Below are 17,906 nucleotides of genomic sequence, written 5' to 3' on the forward strand. Positions count from 1 at the left end.
TCTTTCCTACCCTTGGCCCTTGATCAAATGTTAATCTTTTTAAGCAGGAAAGGCTTGAGTTGCAGCCCCAGCTTCCTTTTCAGGATGCCCCTGCATTTCCGGCACTGATGGTTCATCTTTTTTGCCAAGGACCTTCCACTGCTGTTTTATCCCCAAGGTTTCTATTCTTGTTCAGCTTCTCTTTTGTTGTCCTCCATATCCCATGATTGAAACAAATATTTCCCATAATTAAAAGGTCCTTTTAGCTATTTCAATTGCAGTCTTTCCATCTCACTTTCCTTCTCCTGGCCTTTCTCCTCCTCTCCACTGCCAACTTCTCCCGGCTATAGTGTTTCTTGCTCCGTTTCTTGAATATTGTGAAGCATCATGTTTAACTACCTCTACTTAAATTATACATACAAAAGATACTTTAAAAAAAGTGGTGCACAAAATTTGCTTAGTACCCTTGAGTCACTCTGGCCTTCAAAATTGAAGAAATTCATTGAAAGATCATTCAGGAATGTCACATATACATACAACTGAAAAACATGACCAAAATTATTGCAAATGCTCACTATAAAGACCCAAATCGATGGTAATTTGTCATCCTACAGAATGAAAATCTGGAAGGAGTATCTAAAGAGGTAATTTTTAAAGGAGCCTAAATATATGCTCATTCAAAATAAACCAAAAAACAAGTAGATAAGTACAAATAGACATATTCATTTACCTTTCTACAAATACTTTAACTTGTTCCACCTTTGTAAATGAAGTTTGATAAGTTTTGTAAATGATGACTTTGGATGATATTTAGTGAGCATTTTATTAAAATCCTTGGATTAGCAGTTGTTTTACCATTCCAAATCGCATTAAGCTAATACACAGGCTCTGGCAAGGATTTTGCTTAACCTGACAATACAGACGCTTGCCAACTAGCAATGAAGAGTTATTTTTTATCTCATTCATTGCCAAGCAAGAAAAATAGAAGTAAAAGAAACTGGAAATCCTCTTTATCACTTGGTTGACTTATCAGTAAAAAGATGTTAGATTCTCTCTGGATTAATAGGATCTATTTAAGGATGAAGATCCCATTTTCATGACATTTACCTTTTCGAAGGTCAGATGGATGATGTGACTGGTCACTTTGAGCAGAAGTGCGTGACAGTTACAGAAGTTTGCCCCGTTGCCTGTGTAGACTCCCCTTCTATAAACTGGCCACTGCATGCAATTTATAATCTACTGATACCTTTATAAATGCAGCTTCACCCTCTCAAAACTTAAAAACTGAAGGAAATTATTCATAAGAGTTTCTTTCCATGTCTCCTGATACATTTATAAGTACTTTTGCTATTTCTACCTTAGGATTGCTAAGATGTCACTTTCTTTGATTAAAATGCTGATCATATTGCAAAACTGTGCTTCTCCACAAGACACAAGGTGACATTCCTTCCCCTTAGTCTCAGAGTTGGCTTTGTCTGCTCCTGGTTACTCTCTGGCCCCACACCGTTTGCACACCCATTGCCTCACACTATAAAAGAAGGCAAAGGCAGGACAGAAACATTCGCCTTCCTGCCCAGATTCTGTGAGTCAAGACAAGAGTACATGAGGCAGAAATCCTTATAGCTATGAACACATCCTGTCCTGGTCACTTGAGAAGTGACAAACAGTGGGTGTGAGTGACTGGAATGGGTCAGATGCCACTTTGATCACTTAGCTTATGTTATTCTCGTGCTTCTCTCCTCATGGCTTTTTCTCTTGTGTTATTTTCTCTCTAGTCCCATTCCATTTCCTGTGCCTTCTTCTACCATGGGCTCCTTCCTATTGCACAAACACTAACTGCCTATGTTACTAGTGACAGACACACCTGTGACACTGTGACTAAGGGCATTCCATCAGGCAACCCTGCTTTCTCTTTGCACCACAGAAATTGTTGTATTATGACCTGATTCTTCCTGTTCTAGTCCTGATGTTGCATTTATTTCTGCTGACCTAATGTATAAAGCACCCTCTGTTTTTTTACCTACTATGCTGGGCTCATTCAAGACATACTATGATGGTTCAGTTTATGTGTCAAAGTTGGCTGAGCCACAATACTCAGGTACTTGCTCAAACATTATTCTAGATGTTTCTGTGAAGGTATTTTAAAGATGAGACTAACATTTAAATCAGTAGACTTTGTGTAAGGCAGATTACCCTGTATAATGTGGATATAATCCATCCAATCAACTGAAGTTCTTAATTAAAAAAAAACAAACAAGCAACAACAACAACAAAATGGCTCCCCCAGAGGACATGAAAATTCTGGCAGCAAACTTCTCCCCCAGTCTCTAGCTTGCTGTCCCACCCTGCAGATTTTGGACTTTCCAGATTCCACAATTGCATGAGCTAGTTTGCGAAAAACCAGCCCTCTCTCTATATACACACACACTCACACAAATACACGCACACCCATATTGGTTCTGTTTTATAGAGAATTCTATTACATATACTGAACACTTAACTTACCTTATATAAAATTCAACTCACCTCTATGTAAAGTTCCAACCACTTAAGTGGGACCTTACCAAATGCATATTTAAAAGTCCCTATTCTCTGTCTTATACTGATTTTTCAAAGGAAGAGAGAGGAGAAGAGGAGGGAGGGAGGGCGCAAGGAAGGGTTCTGAATCTCACTCCACCTTTGCCTCTTTGCTCAAGAAACTTTGTTCTACCAGGATGGTCACTTCCCTTCTCTTCAGCCAAGTCTGCGGCACCTACAGGGCCCACTTGAATCTCCATGAATGCCTTCTTTGGTGCCTCTGCTTCTCACTGATTTTCTCTCCTCTGACCTAAACAGTTATATACATGGGCTCAGTCTACATAAAAAATTTAAAGTAGTCTTTGTATTTTACACATAAACCTTACATTGTTCCTATTTCACTTGTGTAGGTCTCAAATAGTGAAAATAGATGGAAAGTGTGCTGTGGTCAAGTGTGAACTTCGTTTTCTTTTCTCAGAACCATTCTCTCTGCTTGTTGAACAATGCTAAAGTTGTGGCATTTATCATAATTAAGAGTTCTCCAACATGAAATTTTAATTTATCCCTAAATCTAGGTCTTGGAAACATCACAGATATACATGATGGTGCATTCATATCCTAGAGATGGGATTGCATTTTTAGTGGCAATATATTTCCTCCCATATTTTCCCCATTCATTGTTGCCTTAAGCTTTCTTCCTTTTGTCTTATGTTTTTCCCCCAAACACTTTCTCAATTTTTCACATGAAATAACTGAGTGATATGTTTTTAAGTTCAGGTTTCTGTTAAAATTGTCATAATGGCTTGATTTTGAAATGTGTTTATGGATTTATTCATGCAGAGACCTTCTCCTTGTCATTAGAGCTGTTTTCCACAAGGGCATGATCCAGGGACTAGAGCTCAGCAGGTTAATGCTAATTGCTTCAGTTCCACCAAGTACGAAAGGAAGCAGAACTGAGACGGTGAGGTCCAGACAATGGCTGGGGACTACAGTGCGCCGTGTGAAGCACACTTCTCATGAGCCAAGGGCTGCCATGTGCTGGTTTTCCGGTGCTGCTGAGGCGCTGGCATTTCAGCTACAGGGAGTAAGGTACAAATACAGCTCCTGCAGTCTGTTAGCAGCCACTCCAAGAAATGAGAAGGGATAGAATGCAGAAGCTAAACCAAAAGTAAAAATAAGCTAGATGCAAAAACCTGAAATTAAAAACCCAAACCAAACAAAAACTACTGGTTGTTGGAATGGAACCTCTCAATTGGGATGTATAGGAGGGCCAAGTGCTCCTAAGTGCTACTAGCTCTATAGATTTAAAGTAATGTTGGAAATAAAGCAGGTCATAAAGAGAAATATTGAGTCCTTATGAATCATTATATTTTCCTATTTATGTGGCACAGTTTCCTATGTTTATCGACCTGCCCTCTTCTCTGTAAGATACTGGATGGATCAATTAAAAGCATTCCTCATAATGGACACTTAATCTTCCTAGTTATGGAAATGTGAGCCAACGAAAATGGATGGAACTGTTAAAAGTGATCATGTCAAGGATCTGAGAACCAGTGAAGGCTGGCATTTCCTAGGGTGTGCTTAGTAGTCTCATGATCATCAAGTGGTAACAGGAAAGCAATGTTTGGACATCTGAGAGGTATGGCCAAAACCAGTTCGCTGGCCGAGTGCCGACTCTGCAGACACAGATATTACCACTTCCCACTAATGAGCCTGTAACAGATGCTGCTCATTAATCAGGCCAGGATGTCTTGAGGAACCCATTGATGACCTCAGGATTCCTCATATGGTAATGGTTTTACCTCTTGCATAAAATTCACCTCTGTTAAACTCTCTCTGTATCACCCAAGTCCAAGCTGTCACCATTTCTAGCCTAGGATGGCTGTTAAGACTCCTCTGATTGATTACCTGTATTTGCCTACCTCTAGCTCATTCTCCACAATGCAGTCAGAAGATCTATTTAAACTCAAATTTAATGTGTCCTTCCTTTGCTTAAAACTTTAATGATTTTTAACAGGGCTTATAAAGCTCTATGTTTCTAGAGCTTCATTGTTTTCTAATTCTCTCTACTTCCTGGTGCTTTAACTACACTGACTTTCTTCACTTTCCTTCATTATGCCAGCTTCAGCCACTCCTCTCTGCCCAAAACACTCTTTATCATCCCTCCCTAGTTTTAACCTTTGTTATCATAGATCTGATAACAAAGAATATGTATATTTTATTATTTGTAACTTGTATGCTATGTATCCTCTGTATCAGCAAAATTTTATAATAAACTTCTGTGTGCATATATATCCCACTATTTTTTTTTTTGAGGTTGGTTGTTAAACATTGACCCATTGATAAGCTCCAGTGGTCACAGGGCTAATTGGCTGTCCTGGTTCCTTCCTCTGCCTGTTTCAGTTCCCCATAGCTTTACTGAGTTTCCTGGGATCACCTCTGAAACAAACTCCTTGTAATCGAGTCCTTGTCTCGGGGTCTGTTTGGGAGAAGACTCAAACCATGATGGTCATAAAGTGCATCTGCTTTGTCCACTGTTTTATCCCCTGTACCTAATAAGCACAACATAAACAATTGTTGAATGACAAATGAAACAGCACAGCATCCCAGAGATCCACTACTAAACAAACCTGTAGAAATCTCTTTTACTCTGGTTTACGGGCACATTAAGAGTTTGCTTGGATCTGTGGCCCCCTATGCCCCTGGAATTCACCTATGACAGACCAATGTCCCTCTGAAGATGTGCAGAGAAATGATGTGGAGCCCTTGGGGAAATCAATGTGCACTAGTACCATAGGAGGTAAAAGCAGAAAATGAACTTATGTGATGTGGAAGGAAAAGGAGAGCTCCCTTGAGAAAGGAGGGGAAAAGGAGAAATGGTGGCATTAAGGTGAGATGCCGTTGCCAACAGTTACTGAAAACTGTTCGGTACATAGTGTCATCTAAATATGTGTGTAAGTGTGTTCATGTAAAGATGTGAGCATGGGAGGAAGGGAAAGATGCCATTTCTAATGACGACTGCTTCTACCTGCTTTTGCAGACGTGGCAGAATTTATCTTAGAAACACATGGTAACTGTTCAGTAAAATGTTGGAAGGAGATTAAACAGACCACTACCCTCCATACAAAATTGGCTCATACCTTGGAGAGGAAATGGGGAAGAGCCTGGAAAAGGGGGGTCATTGAAGAGTTTGGAGAGAGTGAGGGTTTAACAGCAGGTACAGCAGGGAGGGGGAGGAATATCAATTCACTATGGAGCAGAAAGTTAGAACACAAATTTTCTTGGGAATTGCCAAAATATGGGGCAGGACATTGAATTTCCCAAACTTAAAGTTTGAAGGACATTACCATCTCATTTGACATCTGTTAAACCTAGAATTTCCAAATTTGGGAGTCACAGGGACTTCAATTCACTTTTCATCTTTCTCTGAGCAATGTGAAGATTATATCTAGGGATGGAGTGGAATTGCAAGTCTTTGCTGAATAGCCATCCATTCTGCCTTTAGATGACATTTTCCTCCTGGACCTCTCTGAACAATTTTTATAAACATCATATTCTTGTTAGAAAACTTACTTTTGCAGTACAAGGGGAAAAAGGCAAAAATATTGACCACAGTGGCTTAAAATTCAGCTGAATGTTTCTCATAAATCTGTCCAAGTCTTAATATTATCCTTTCTTCCAAAAGTGGAACAGTTTAAATAATATCTTTGTCAGGACTTTCTGGTTGAGAGTTAGAACATGAACTTTTTTTTTGGCTAGGAGAGTGGCTTACTGCATATTTCTTTCGCTGCATGTCTACGTGTTAATCAGTGTGGTAGTTAGTATATCACATGCAGTAGAGCTGGCTACACTTCTTCATGTAGACAAAAGTATCTACCAGTGAGGAATATCACCTTATACATGAGGCTATCTCTGTAGCTGCATGAGGAGTGACACAGGGAGCGGCATTTCCTCCAGGAGTTTACAGTCCGAGACCAAACACACTGACGGCCCCGTGAAGTTGACAACAGTAACAAGTAGTTAGAAAACCCCAAGCACATGCCAGACATTGTGCTCAGCACCCTGAGGAATAAAAACATTCTTTCACTTCAGGAATTCAGTCTTGAATAGATCTCAGACACACATACTAATAATTTCAATGCTGAGTGGTAAATGTTGGATGGAGGTTTGTATACCTTTTTGTTATAGTCAGGGAAGAGGTGTAATTATGTCTTTTCAGGGAGCAGATGGGGAAAGCTTCAGAAAGGAGGTGGTCTGTGAGCTGGAACTTAAGGTATAGAGGAGGAAGTCGTCAGGCTAGAAGAATGGAAGAGTATTATAGGCAAGAGAGAAATAATTTGTGCAAAGGCTCAAAAGGGTGAATGTATGGATGATATATTTTGGCAATGGTGAGTGTATGACCAGAATAGATAGCTGACTGCTGTTTCTGGACCATTTAATTGGCTCTGTCTGAACTTCTTAGTAGGTAGAACAAAAAGGGAAATAATCAAATTATTCCCATCAATTCTAACTTTCATGGAGTTTTTATCACTACAAATTCATTCATTTACTTCTTCAATTCATTCAACATATATTAACTGCCTATCTAGTATGTGCCAAGCATCTGCCTGGATACTGATGATATGGCAGTAAATAGAGACGAAGTCCTTCACCTCAGGCAGCATTAGCAGCTGGGCTGTCTACTGAGTTCATTCAGTTTAGCTCATCTTACTGATTCCTTTCAGTGGAGTCAAAGGCTGAGGTGAGGTTAAGAAAAGCCAGAAACATGTGATGATTTAACATAGGACCTTAGACGAGAGATGTGATGGCTAATTTTATGTGTCAACTTGACTGGGTCATGGGCACCCAGATATTTGGTTAAATATTCTTCGTGTGTCTGTGGGGGTATTTCTGGATGAGATTAATATTTGAATGCATAGACTGAGTAAAGTAGACTGCCCTCCCCCTTGTGGATGGTCCTCATCTAGTCCGTTGGAGGCCTGAATAGGACAAAAATGGCTGAATAACAGAGAATTCACTCTCTTTGTCTGACTGGGAATTTTTGTCTGACTTTGTCTTTGAGCTGGAACTTGGTCTTCTCCTGCTTTTGTACTATAACTTGGACTGGATTTGGAAGGACAAAATTGGCTTTCCTGAGTCTCCAGCTTGGGGACTGAAGATCTTGGGGTGCCTCAGACTCCCTAACCATGTGAGCCTATTCCCTATCTTAAATCTCTTTATATATGTATAAAAACTGTGGGTCCTATTTCTCTGGTGAACGCAGACTAACACAAGGGAATAAAAGACAAAACAATGTTGGACAGAATAATTGTGCCAAGGTTTTCTTTTTCTTTTTTTTTTCCCAAGGTTTTCTTCTTCACCACTTAAAATTTTGAAATTCATTAAGGCTGACATCTTAAATGAGATGTCTAGCAAGTGAAAAAGTCTGTAATTTGGGAGGAAGAACACAAAGAAGCTTCTCTTTTGATAGATCAGATGATCATCTAATGAGCAAAAAGAAAAATGTGTTGCTGTCTACACAAACCTAAACCAAACCAAACCAAAACAAAAAATTTCTATCCTAATGATTTCATACTATTTTTGAACAAATTGGATGCATGTTATGTGGAGGACATAATATTGAGTTTCTCCTATATGATTATGACTCTCATTTATATGAAATAGGAGCAATTTTAATAGATAACTGGCTCTGCAAGAAAGAATGGCTTGGGAGAAACTGCCCTAAAATATTAATAATAGAAGACCTCAGAATTCTATACAAGGTAGCAATTCATTTAGTGTTCTAGAGGCATATTTTATAAGTACTCTTTTTTAGGGGATTAAATGCTATATTAAACTACTTAAGCTCAGAGATTTCTGTGAGTACTTTACTGAGATCTTAATGGCTTGGTGGGTGTTTGGTCACAGTAACCTCAAATATTTTCCAGGCTAAAATTATCTCAGTAATTCCATGGTGCCGAACTTTGGAGTCCTATCTGTCCTCTACCTGTGCATTGGAGAGACCCAGACTGTTTTTATATGGGAGGGAAGCTCAGTCTTGTCTGCAGTGCTCTCCCCTCTCCCATTTCCATGTGTATAAATGGAAGGCCTTTTTATCGAAAATTTTCCTAGTCAGGGTCTTCATTTTTCACTAAAATGTCTCATTTCTATCCCCAGCTGGAATGATTACGAAAGCATATGAATCTGCCTTTAATTGGCAACAGAATATTTGCACACCAGGCTCATGTCAGCAAATACAGTGCTTCTTGGTCAATACTAATCAAAAACTCAGTTATGAGATATAATATTTATTTATGGAGCATTGACTGGAGGTTATGCAGCACATTCATTCCTCTAGATACTCTAAAATCAATCCTTGAATTAAGGCGGACTGTCAGAACATAGCCCCTCGGAGAGCTGCTGTAAACTGGGCTCTGGCGTTCATTATGCATTTCTAGTGAGTGCCTTAAAGGAACCACCTGGCACTGATTTTGTACAGTAGGGAGGTTGATGCAGGCAGGACATGGCTCACCATAACCTAGACTGTCCTCCATATGAGAACTAATAGGAGAAATTCTTTCTCCTAAGCAATTACCCTGTTGAAAGCATGCAGACTCTAAATTACACAGCTCCTATTTTCCTCACTGCACAGTCTGCTAAGAAGCTCAAAGCCAAATTTATGAACCACCTGAAGCAAACTTAAAGAGCTTTATGATTATTTTGTATACAAGTTTCCCTACAGAGCTATCTGATTTTTAAAAAGACATATCAAGATGACACATAACATAAAATTTGCCATTTTAAAGTCAACTATTCAGTAATTAGTTAATTCACAGTGTTGTGCAATTAACATCTATATCTACCTCTAAAACTTTTTCATTGCTCTAAGTCATCTAACTTATTTTTGTTCTTTTTTTCTTTCATTTTCTATCAAGTCTTTAAAATAATTTTTCTTTTTTTGCCCTGGCTGATGTGGCTCAGTGGATTGAGTGTCAGCCTGTGAACCAAAGGGTTGCCAGTTCAATTCCTGGTCAGGGCACATGCCTGGGTTCTGGGCCAGGTCTCCAGTTGGGAGTGTGTGTGAGAGGAAACCAGTCAATGTATTTCACACATCAATGTTTCTCTCCCTGTCTTTCTCTCTCCCTTCCCATCTCTTTAAAAATAAATAAATAAAATCATAAAAACATTTTTTCTTTTATTGATTCTAGAGAGAGGGGAAGGCAGGGCAAAAAGAGGGAGAGAAACATCAATGTGAGAGAGATACATCAATCAGTTGCCTCTTGCATGCACCCCGACTAAGGATCAAAACCGGCAACCCAGGCATGTGCCCTGACCAGGGATCAAACCTGAGAGCTTTTGGTTTGAAGAACGATGCCCAATCAACTGAGCCACACCAACCAGGGCCATTTTCTTTGAATTCTTAAAAAGAAAAGATCTTATTGTATATTATGCAAGTGTGTACATCATCACAACATTTATTTTGAAATGAGGCTGGATTTTAATAAACAAATTATTAAAAAAACCATGAAAAGCCCCAGGGCAGGAGATTGAGGAGAAGCAGTCAGGGAATAATAGGAGAACCAAGAAGAAGTCCATTTTGTGAGAACCAAATTAAACAGTTTCAAGAAGGGAGTGGTTAACAAGAGCCACAAACCAGAAAGGTCAAGTAAAATAAAGATGGAAATGAGGTTGTTAAATTGATTAATTAGGGAGCTATTTGTGAAAATTAGGTCTCTGTAATCTGTGATTAGAAGTGAAACTTAGTGGTGACTAAGAGGTAAGATGGTAAAGACCCAGAAGGCTAGGCTATTAAAAAAAAAAAAGACAGCATAATGAAATAGAGAAAGAAGAGGCTGGGTTTGAGGGCAAAGCAAGTTTGGGGGAATATGTACTTTTTAATGATGCAGCTACTTTAGTGAAACACAGTGTAGTAGATGGAGGAAACGTGAACGGTGGTCCTGGTTTGCAAACAGCTATAGTGTGGCCTTGACAAGGTACTTCACGTCTAGGCCTGGTTTTCTTATCTGTAAAACATGCTTGACTGGATTATATCTATGTATATTCATGAATGGAAGGAATGTATAAATAAAATTAGAACAGTAAGGCAATTTTGAAAATACAATAATACTTTCATCATAGTTATGCTATTATTTTTATTAATCTGCCTGAAATTCTGATCTTATAATAATGTTTTATGATATATCATTATGATATCCAGTGAGTATTTAATATCAATCATTTCATCAAAAGATTAGTTTTGTTTTATCCAACTAACTTTTATTATTTAAAAGTCAAAATAGTGGTTGATGCGAACTGTGATTGATTATAAGTGACTGTAAGTTCTTTGATAGCCCTCCCAGCAAGAGGTAAATTCTCCATTTCCTCCTCTTGAACCCACATGGGCTCCACGGCTGCCTCACCATTAGAAAGTGAGGAAGTGACCCTGTTTCTTGGCCCTCCCACTGTCTGTCTCTGGCAGTCCTGACTCTCTTCATCCAGCTGTCACGCTGTGAGGAAGCCCTTGGAGAGGCCTATATAGCGCAGAAATGACACCCCAGCTAATAGCTCTGGCTGAGCACTGATTTGTCAGCCACATAAGTGAACTGTATTGGAAAAAGATCTTTGACACCAGTTGAGATACTCTAGCTTACACAACATGGGGCAGAGAAGAGCTGTCCCCACTGATCCTTGCCCAAATTTCTGACTTATGGAAAAAATAAATTATTGTTGTTTTAAGCCACTAACTTCAGGGTTGGTTTGTAATAAATGTTGGTTAACATTTATTCACTGGTAATCCTGTAAGCCAAATATAATTGTTATAATAGCTTTACTAACATGCCTTATATATATTTGTGAAAAACCTAGCACTCATAAAATTGTACACTAATTGTGCACAGGGTTTAAGAGGAAAATTGGATTGAGATGGACCACTCAAAACCTGTAGAATTTTAAAGGAAGAACCCTAACTAAAACAGTAACAATTCTACCAAAAACATCAGCCATAAAAAGTCTCCACTGGCATTTGCACTTAGAATCACAACGTATCCTTATCCACCTTGTGTCCTGGGGTTCATGTTTCCTTAAAGACGTTTTTACTAACTGTTTCACCAGAAAGCCATAGGAAGTGAAAAGCAAAGGAGTTCTTGAAGCCACAAAATCAGCTACTTCTTGCACTAAATAGACCGTTAGAATTTTCAGTATTTTTTGTAAAGATTTCATATATTATTAAAGATTTCTCTTTAATCGTGAGACTGTTTGACCCTATTGTCTCAAAAATAAACATTTTTTGGAAATTCAAAAGTAAACCAGGAGGACTTCGATGTTCACTGACACCCTTATCGATCAATTACACATGACCTATTTAATACTAAAGAAACACACGTGGCCGCACAAACACTATGAATGAGGGGTCAGCCTGTACGTGGCAAATGGGAACACATCGACTGACTGTAAAGGCCTAATCCTCTGTTGCCATAGTCCCTTATCGTGGACTTGGGTCTTATGACCTCCCTTGTCCTGATAGGCTCTCAGCTTTGAAGCCCAGTAGAGATGGATGTTCTGTGTGGGCAGCAGTTGAAGCTCCTTTGGTTGGAGCTTCTCTCTCAGGTCCATCAGGCAGGGCTCTGAGTGCTCTCTGTGATCCTGGGGACCAGAGCTGAGGGAAGGACGTCGAGGGTGTCCTCCTCTTCAAAAGAGAGCAGTTCAATGGATTGCTTTCTGTTGGCAATGCTGGTATGAGACAACCTTGTCCTGGGTCAAGGAGGACTTCATCACTGGTCTTTGAGGAGTGTCATAAGTTGTTTCCTCAAAGAGGATGTTGCCATATAGCATAGACTTTGAGGGAAGAAAAAACTCACCAGGTAGACTGTGTCCTTCTCTGTCCACTGTACCAAGCCTGGGTTGATCAAGAGGAAGTTCTGGACTCAAAGTAGCATCCTGAAGAATGAACATAGAAGAGCAGATGTTGAGAAGCATCACTTTTCTGTGTATAAGAAGGGCCGTAATCTATATTTTTCTTTTCATTTAAATGTAAGCATATCATTTTAGTTGATTTGAATCTACTATGGATTTTGATGTAGGTTCTGGTAGAGAACTGTGTCCTGAACAGAACACATGCATTGATACAGTGGTAATATACGAGCTCTTGGCTCCTTGGCTAATTGAGTCTGAGCAGGGTTAACTCAAATGGAAATACTTTGAAGTATGTCAATCATGCTTGAATTTATGAATTGTTTATTTACAGAGAGAATAGAGCTTAGTTGGCACTTCCATTTATGAATACCCCAGTAACAATTTTTGGCATAAATTAAATGAACATAGCTTTAAATGAAATACAAAAACTATCATTAAATTTATTATTTTTACTTTCTAAGATATTAATTTATATTTATGAGACCCCATAAATAAATATATAGGTAAGGCCTTAACACTTAAGAACTAACTTACAAATTATGTTTATATCTATATTTACTTCTGGAAGTCAAAGTTAAATAATATATTCTGCATTAAGTTTTCTTTTCAGTCCATGAACATGTGTTTACTTTATCAAAAACAGAGAAAATCTTTAATTGAAACAAAGGTCTGACTATATGTTAGGAAACTTTGAATTTTAGGATATTTGAAATGCAAGTTATTTTATATTTTATAAATACTAATACTGAAAGTGGGTAACCAAGTACTTCTTGTAAAAAGCAGTAACTAGTACTGCAGAGGAGAGTTTGCTCTGTTCAGTCTTTAAGTTGATTTTTTGGTGGAAGTTTTTTGAGGCTTTGTTTTTATTTGAAGAACAAAAGGACAACAAACTCACCTTTGCAGTATCAGCAGAGAGAGCAGGCATCACTGACTGGGCGCTGGGATCAGAGCCAGGCGATGACCCAACAATTTCTGTGGATGAAAAATCACAAGGTTTGAGTGTTTCTTTATTTTCCCTTTTCCTTTTGTGCTTGGGGCAGGAAAGCCGTTAGGGCTGAAAATGAAGCAATAATAAGTTCTTAAGGAGTGATATAACAGACATTAAGAAGTCAGCATCACATAAGCTAATAGTCATTGATCTGAATGGTAAATTGAAAGACAGATGCGAGGCATGTGTCTTGCATGTTTATGTGATGAGAACAGTAATTAAGGTGGGTTTTTGGGGTGTTTAGTTTTATGGTACAGATTGGGACTAAGTAGACAGGCTGATTGACAAGGCCAGTAAGGGTGAAAACACCTGAAATGACAAAGAAAGAAATGGCTGGGGTAAACACTGGAACTAAGAATCATTTGCAGAGTCCTCCTTTCAACCCAAAGCCTGATTCTTAGAACATCCCACAGAGTTCAACAAAGAGATGAACCCAGAGTACCAGAGGGTCTCTGAGATGAGTCTGAAGTTCACCTTTTCTTGCCCTGTAGCTCCTATTGCCCTGCTGCGCATAGGACCAAAAGATCTTTGTGGAGTTTCTCAGTGTTGAGTTTGACTATCTAAAGCAGAGAGACAGAACTGGCAGAGAACATCAGTTTCATGCCATGTCATACTAAAGTGCCATCTCCGTTGTCCATCTATTAAGTGGCCTACTGGGCATACTGGGCCTACTAAGGAGTTCTGTTCCAGGCACCCACTGGAGATTTTGAGTGTGCCTGATTATCTCATTGACTTCTTTAGATCCACTCTCCTCTTCTCTCCCCACTACTTTTTGCCCCAGGGAGTTGACTTATATGGACTATATCAATGATTGCTTGCCCTCTGTATTTGGGATGGCTTGGTGCTTTAGGCAACCCTTCAAGCCTAGAGAAGTAATGGGATCTTACTGCTTCTAGCCCCTGGGAACTGTCTTCTTTCTTTGGGCATTATGGAAACCTTTATAAATAGTCTCTTTATCAAACTCGTCTTAAATTATTGTAATCTGAATGTGCCATCTCTTTCCTTTTGAGACCCGACCAATTTACTAGACAAGAGAATCTGGGTTTTGCCAGGGGAAGAGAATCATCCAGGGGTTCTTCTCTTTCCCTGGGTTCTACTGCATGACTGTGGTTGAACTGGACTTCACTGAAATTCTTGGCTTCTCCTAGAGCTCTTCTTGGTGCAAGGTGGTCAGAAAGGTTCATCAAATGACACACAGATTGGACTGAGGAAAGACAGAAACGATACTATCCATGATGTGCCTGTCACAGAAATGATTGCCTCTACAAGGCCCAGGTAAAATGACAGTGACCATGAGACATTCACAACTTGTACTCTGTCTTTCAGAATGAGGATAAACCTGGAACTATGCAGTTACCAACTGATCGTCAGTGAACAGAATTGTCCCCAGATGCAAGGATTTGTCTCCCTGAAGTGCTCTGCCGATCAGTGTTTTGAGGTGTAAAGCTGTGAGATAGGTTTCTGGTTGCTTGTCCTCCTCCATCATTACATGAAGGACTCTTTCACTTTCAATTTTGTTTGAATCAGAAAATAGCAGGTCACTTGCAGGACTTTTTGCTTCTGCACTGTCTCTCATAAAGATGGCCGTAAGTCGCATCTCTGTGGAGCTGGAACTGTAGAAGCAGAGGACACATCACACTCAGAGCCATTGTTAATGTGCCTTGGAAAGAGAGTTACTATGTTGTCACAAAGCTGCAGGACAGCTTCAACCTCTTTCCTGATGGGCAAAGAATGTCCCACTTCAAAATTTCAATGTTCATCAAAATTTGAAATGTGACTAAGAATTGACATATATATTAGTTCTGAAACAGAATGTCAGGAGGGGAGTTAAGTCTGCCTTGAAGAGGCACTACTCACTAAATCAAGTGACTATAGATTTTTTTTTTAGGTCTTTGTGAAAAAGTGTTAATTGTCAAGATTTGCTGTTATTGACCAGTGTTTTTGATGGTCTTATAAGTAAAGTCATGCAGTGACAATCAGCAAGAAGGATGAACTGTCCTTTTTTCTACAAATCGCTTCCTTTAAAATGGTTTGTGAGACAGCAATGTAGGACATAGCAGTGGGGCCACAGTAGTGGCCAGTTCAATGCTTCAGTTCTTAGGGCTATTTCTCTTCTACTTTTTGAAGAAGTATTTTTACATTTAAAAAAATCCCCTAATCAACCCTAACAATCTTTTTACCAAGCTGCTTTAAAAATAACATCTTGGAAGGTGTGAGAAAGGAGAAAGGGAAAGAGCATATGATTAACAATATTCATTATCATATTTATTATCATTTAATGACTCAATGATTTTTTGCATGATAAAACATGATAGAATTCTCTGCAGCTATGTCCTCTGGGATCAGCTTTTACTTTCTTGTGTATGCCATTAAATCCACAAAGAGGGATGCAAAGTGCTTTAAAGTTCACAGGAACTGATGATGTGTGTCCTTGGCAGTTCTTCACGCTGTACAATTAGAGTCTATAGTTCATTGTTTCTCTAGTCAATTATGGGAGCCAAAGCTGGATTCTTATTACTGAGCTTTTTGAGGTATAGTGGGCCGTTTCCCAAGTCAAACTAACCTTGAAACCAAGGAGCAAATTAGTTTCTCTGCTTTAACCCAGACAGGTTGGCTGCATGTACAAGTATACATTCAGAGAGACAACTTTCCATCATAAATGACAGTTTTGTGAAAGCATTCTTGCATCACAGGTATGTGCCTTTATGTTTTTCTAATTAGATTTTGCATTTTATAGATACTCCTCTGCAGATCAAGTCATTGTTTATCTGTTTATCTCAGGCAGTGATTTTGACTCCAGAGTTTTCCCTCACTATTAAATAATGGGTTAGTTACTTCCACTTAAATGGGAAACCATTAAAAGGTCATTGTGTTATCCCAGACTTTATATGTAAAAATTATTTGTAAAAGATCAGCATATAAATTTATGGAGGAAAATGTACTATATTTTAATATGTTAAAAGAAAAGTCCAAATTACCCATCTCTTTCTTTCTTGGGTTTTCATTTCATCATGCACAATGGTAACATGCAAGGAAGAAAGAATTTTTGTGAAATTGATTGAGACATTCAATGTATCACTTCATATACAAAAAATTCTTTCCATTATCTTTCATATATCTCCAGAACTTTGATGGAAACATATAAACTGTCATCAAAATTTGGATGGAAAATTTAAGAACTGTATAAATCTCAGAAAGTAAACATAATTATATGATGTTTCTCATTAAGATTTCAACTTTAGTTCAAAGATTATTTGTACTTTTGGTCTTAAAGTTTTTGAGTTCCTCATACTCTTCCTAAAGAGACAGCAAATACATCCTATACATCTAACATTTTGGGTTGTGCTAGTACCAGGAAGTTTTTAAAACATATTTTATAAATGAATTTCTTGCCTGTGAATAGCATTAAATGATTAAATTCTGAAGGTAGTGTTTTTGGGGCTGGGCGCTGGGGCTGTTGTGTTGATTGGTTGTTTTTGAATTGCTGTAATCAGTAAGCCTTGAGAGAATGGTACAATTCACCAGGGACTGGTTGCAAGAAAAATAAACACTTGTTAACAGAGTGGGTGGTCTGCGTCAGGCAGTTCACAGGCATCCTCATTTAACCTCTTCAACAGCACAATCAGCCCCCATTTCACAGAGGAGAGAACAGGCAGAGAGAGGGAGTCCTGCCAGTCGGGAGGCTGCAGAGCCAGGATTCTGACCCTGGCCCGCCTGACCTCGGCCTGCACTCAGTTGGCCACACCACCACCAGCTCATTTAATCACCAACTGACAAATAGGGTTTGGAATTTTCTGGATATATATGAATTTAATTCAGAAGCTATACTCAGTGTTTTCATTGCAGATGAGAGTTGCCAACAAAGACACCCTCCATGTGGCAGGGTTTCATGTTGCTTTCATCTCATTTTCCTCTCTTGATGGAACATGGCTGAATGGACTATGCTACCACTTTCCTTCTGTGGACACAGAGAGAATCTATGCTATCTCACTGGGATGCTCTGAGGGGAGGGACTTTCTTCGGCACTAACCAGATGTTGACCCGGGGCTGGCCTCTTGTTTGCTTTCAGCCGTAGTTTGTCATCCATGACGCTCCCGAGAGAGGCCAGGCTTCCTGTGCCAAGACCCTAGTCCTGCTCATTTAAAAAAATTGCTTTATTGAGACCCTGGCTGGGTAGCTGAGTTGGCTGGAATGTCCTCCCATGTGCCAAGGTTGTGGGTTTGATCCTCAGTCAGGTCATATGCAAGAATCAACCAATGAATGCATAAATGAGAGGAAAAACAAACCAATGTTTCTCTCTTTCTATCTCTCTCTAAAATTAATAAATAAAAGTTAAAATTGCTTTATTGAAGTACAATTATAATGAAACAGACCTCACATGTTGAAGGCATACAATTTTACGTGTGACACTACTATACACCTGTGAGACAATTATGGCAATCAAGATAGCACATTTCATCACCCAAAGGCTTACTCATTCCCCTGTGTAATCCTCCCCTCCCACCCTTCTCTCCTCATCTTCCCCAAGCAA

General features: G+C 39.1%; 1 protein-coding gene across 1 annotated transcript in view; it reads right to left on the reverse strand.

Moving 5' to 3' along the window:
- IMPG1 (interphotoreceptor matrix proteoglycan 1) overlaps nt 1-17,906 on the reverse strand; it is a 125,592-nt gene that overhangs the window by 55,465 nt on the left and 52,221 nt on the right. The window contains 4 exon segments of the mRNA XM_053914100.2: nt 12,333-12,411; nt 13,283-13,417; nt 14,733-14,988; nt 16,354-16,374. Of these exon segments, the coding sequence (XP_053770075.1) occupies nt 12,333-12,411; nt 13,283-13,417; nt 14,733-14,988; nt 16,354-16,374 (491 nt within the window).

The sequence above is a fragment of the Desmodus rotundus genome, chromosome 11 (genome assembly GCF_022682495.2).
Source record: "Desmodus rotundus isolate HL8 chromosome 11, HLdesRot8A.1, whole genome shotgun sequence".
Taxonomy (NCBI): domain Eukaryota; kingdom Metazoa; phylum Chordata; class Mammalia; order Chiroptera; family Phyllostomidae; genus Desmodus; species Desmodus rotundus.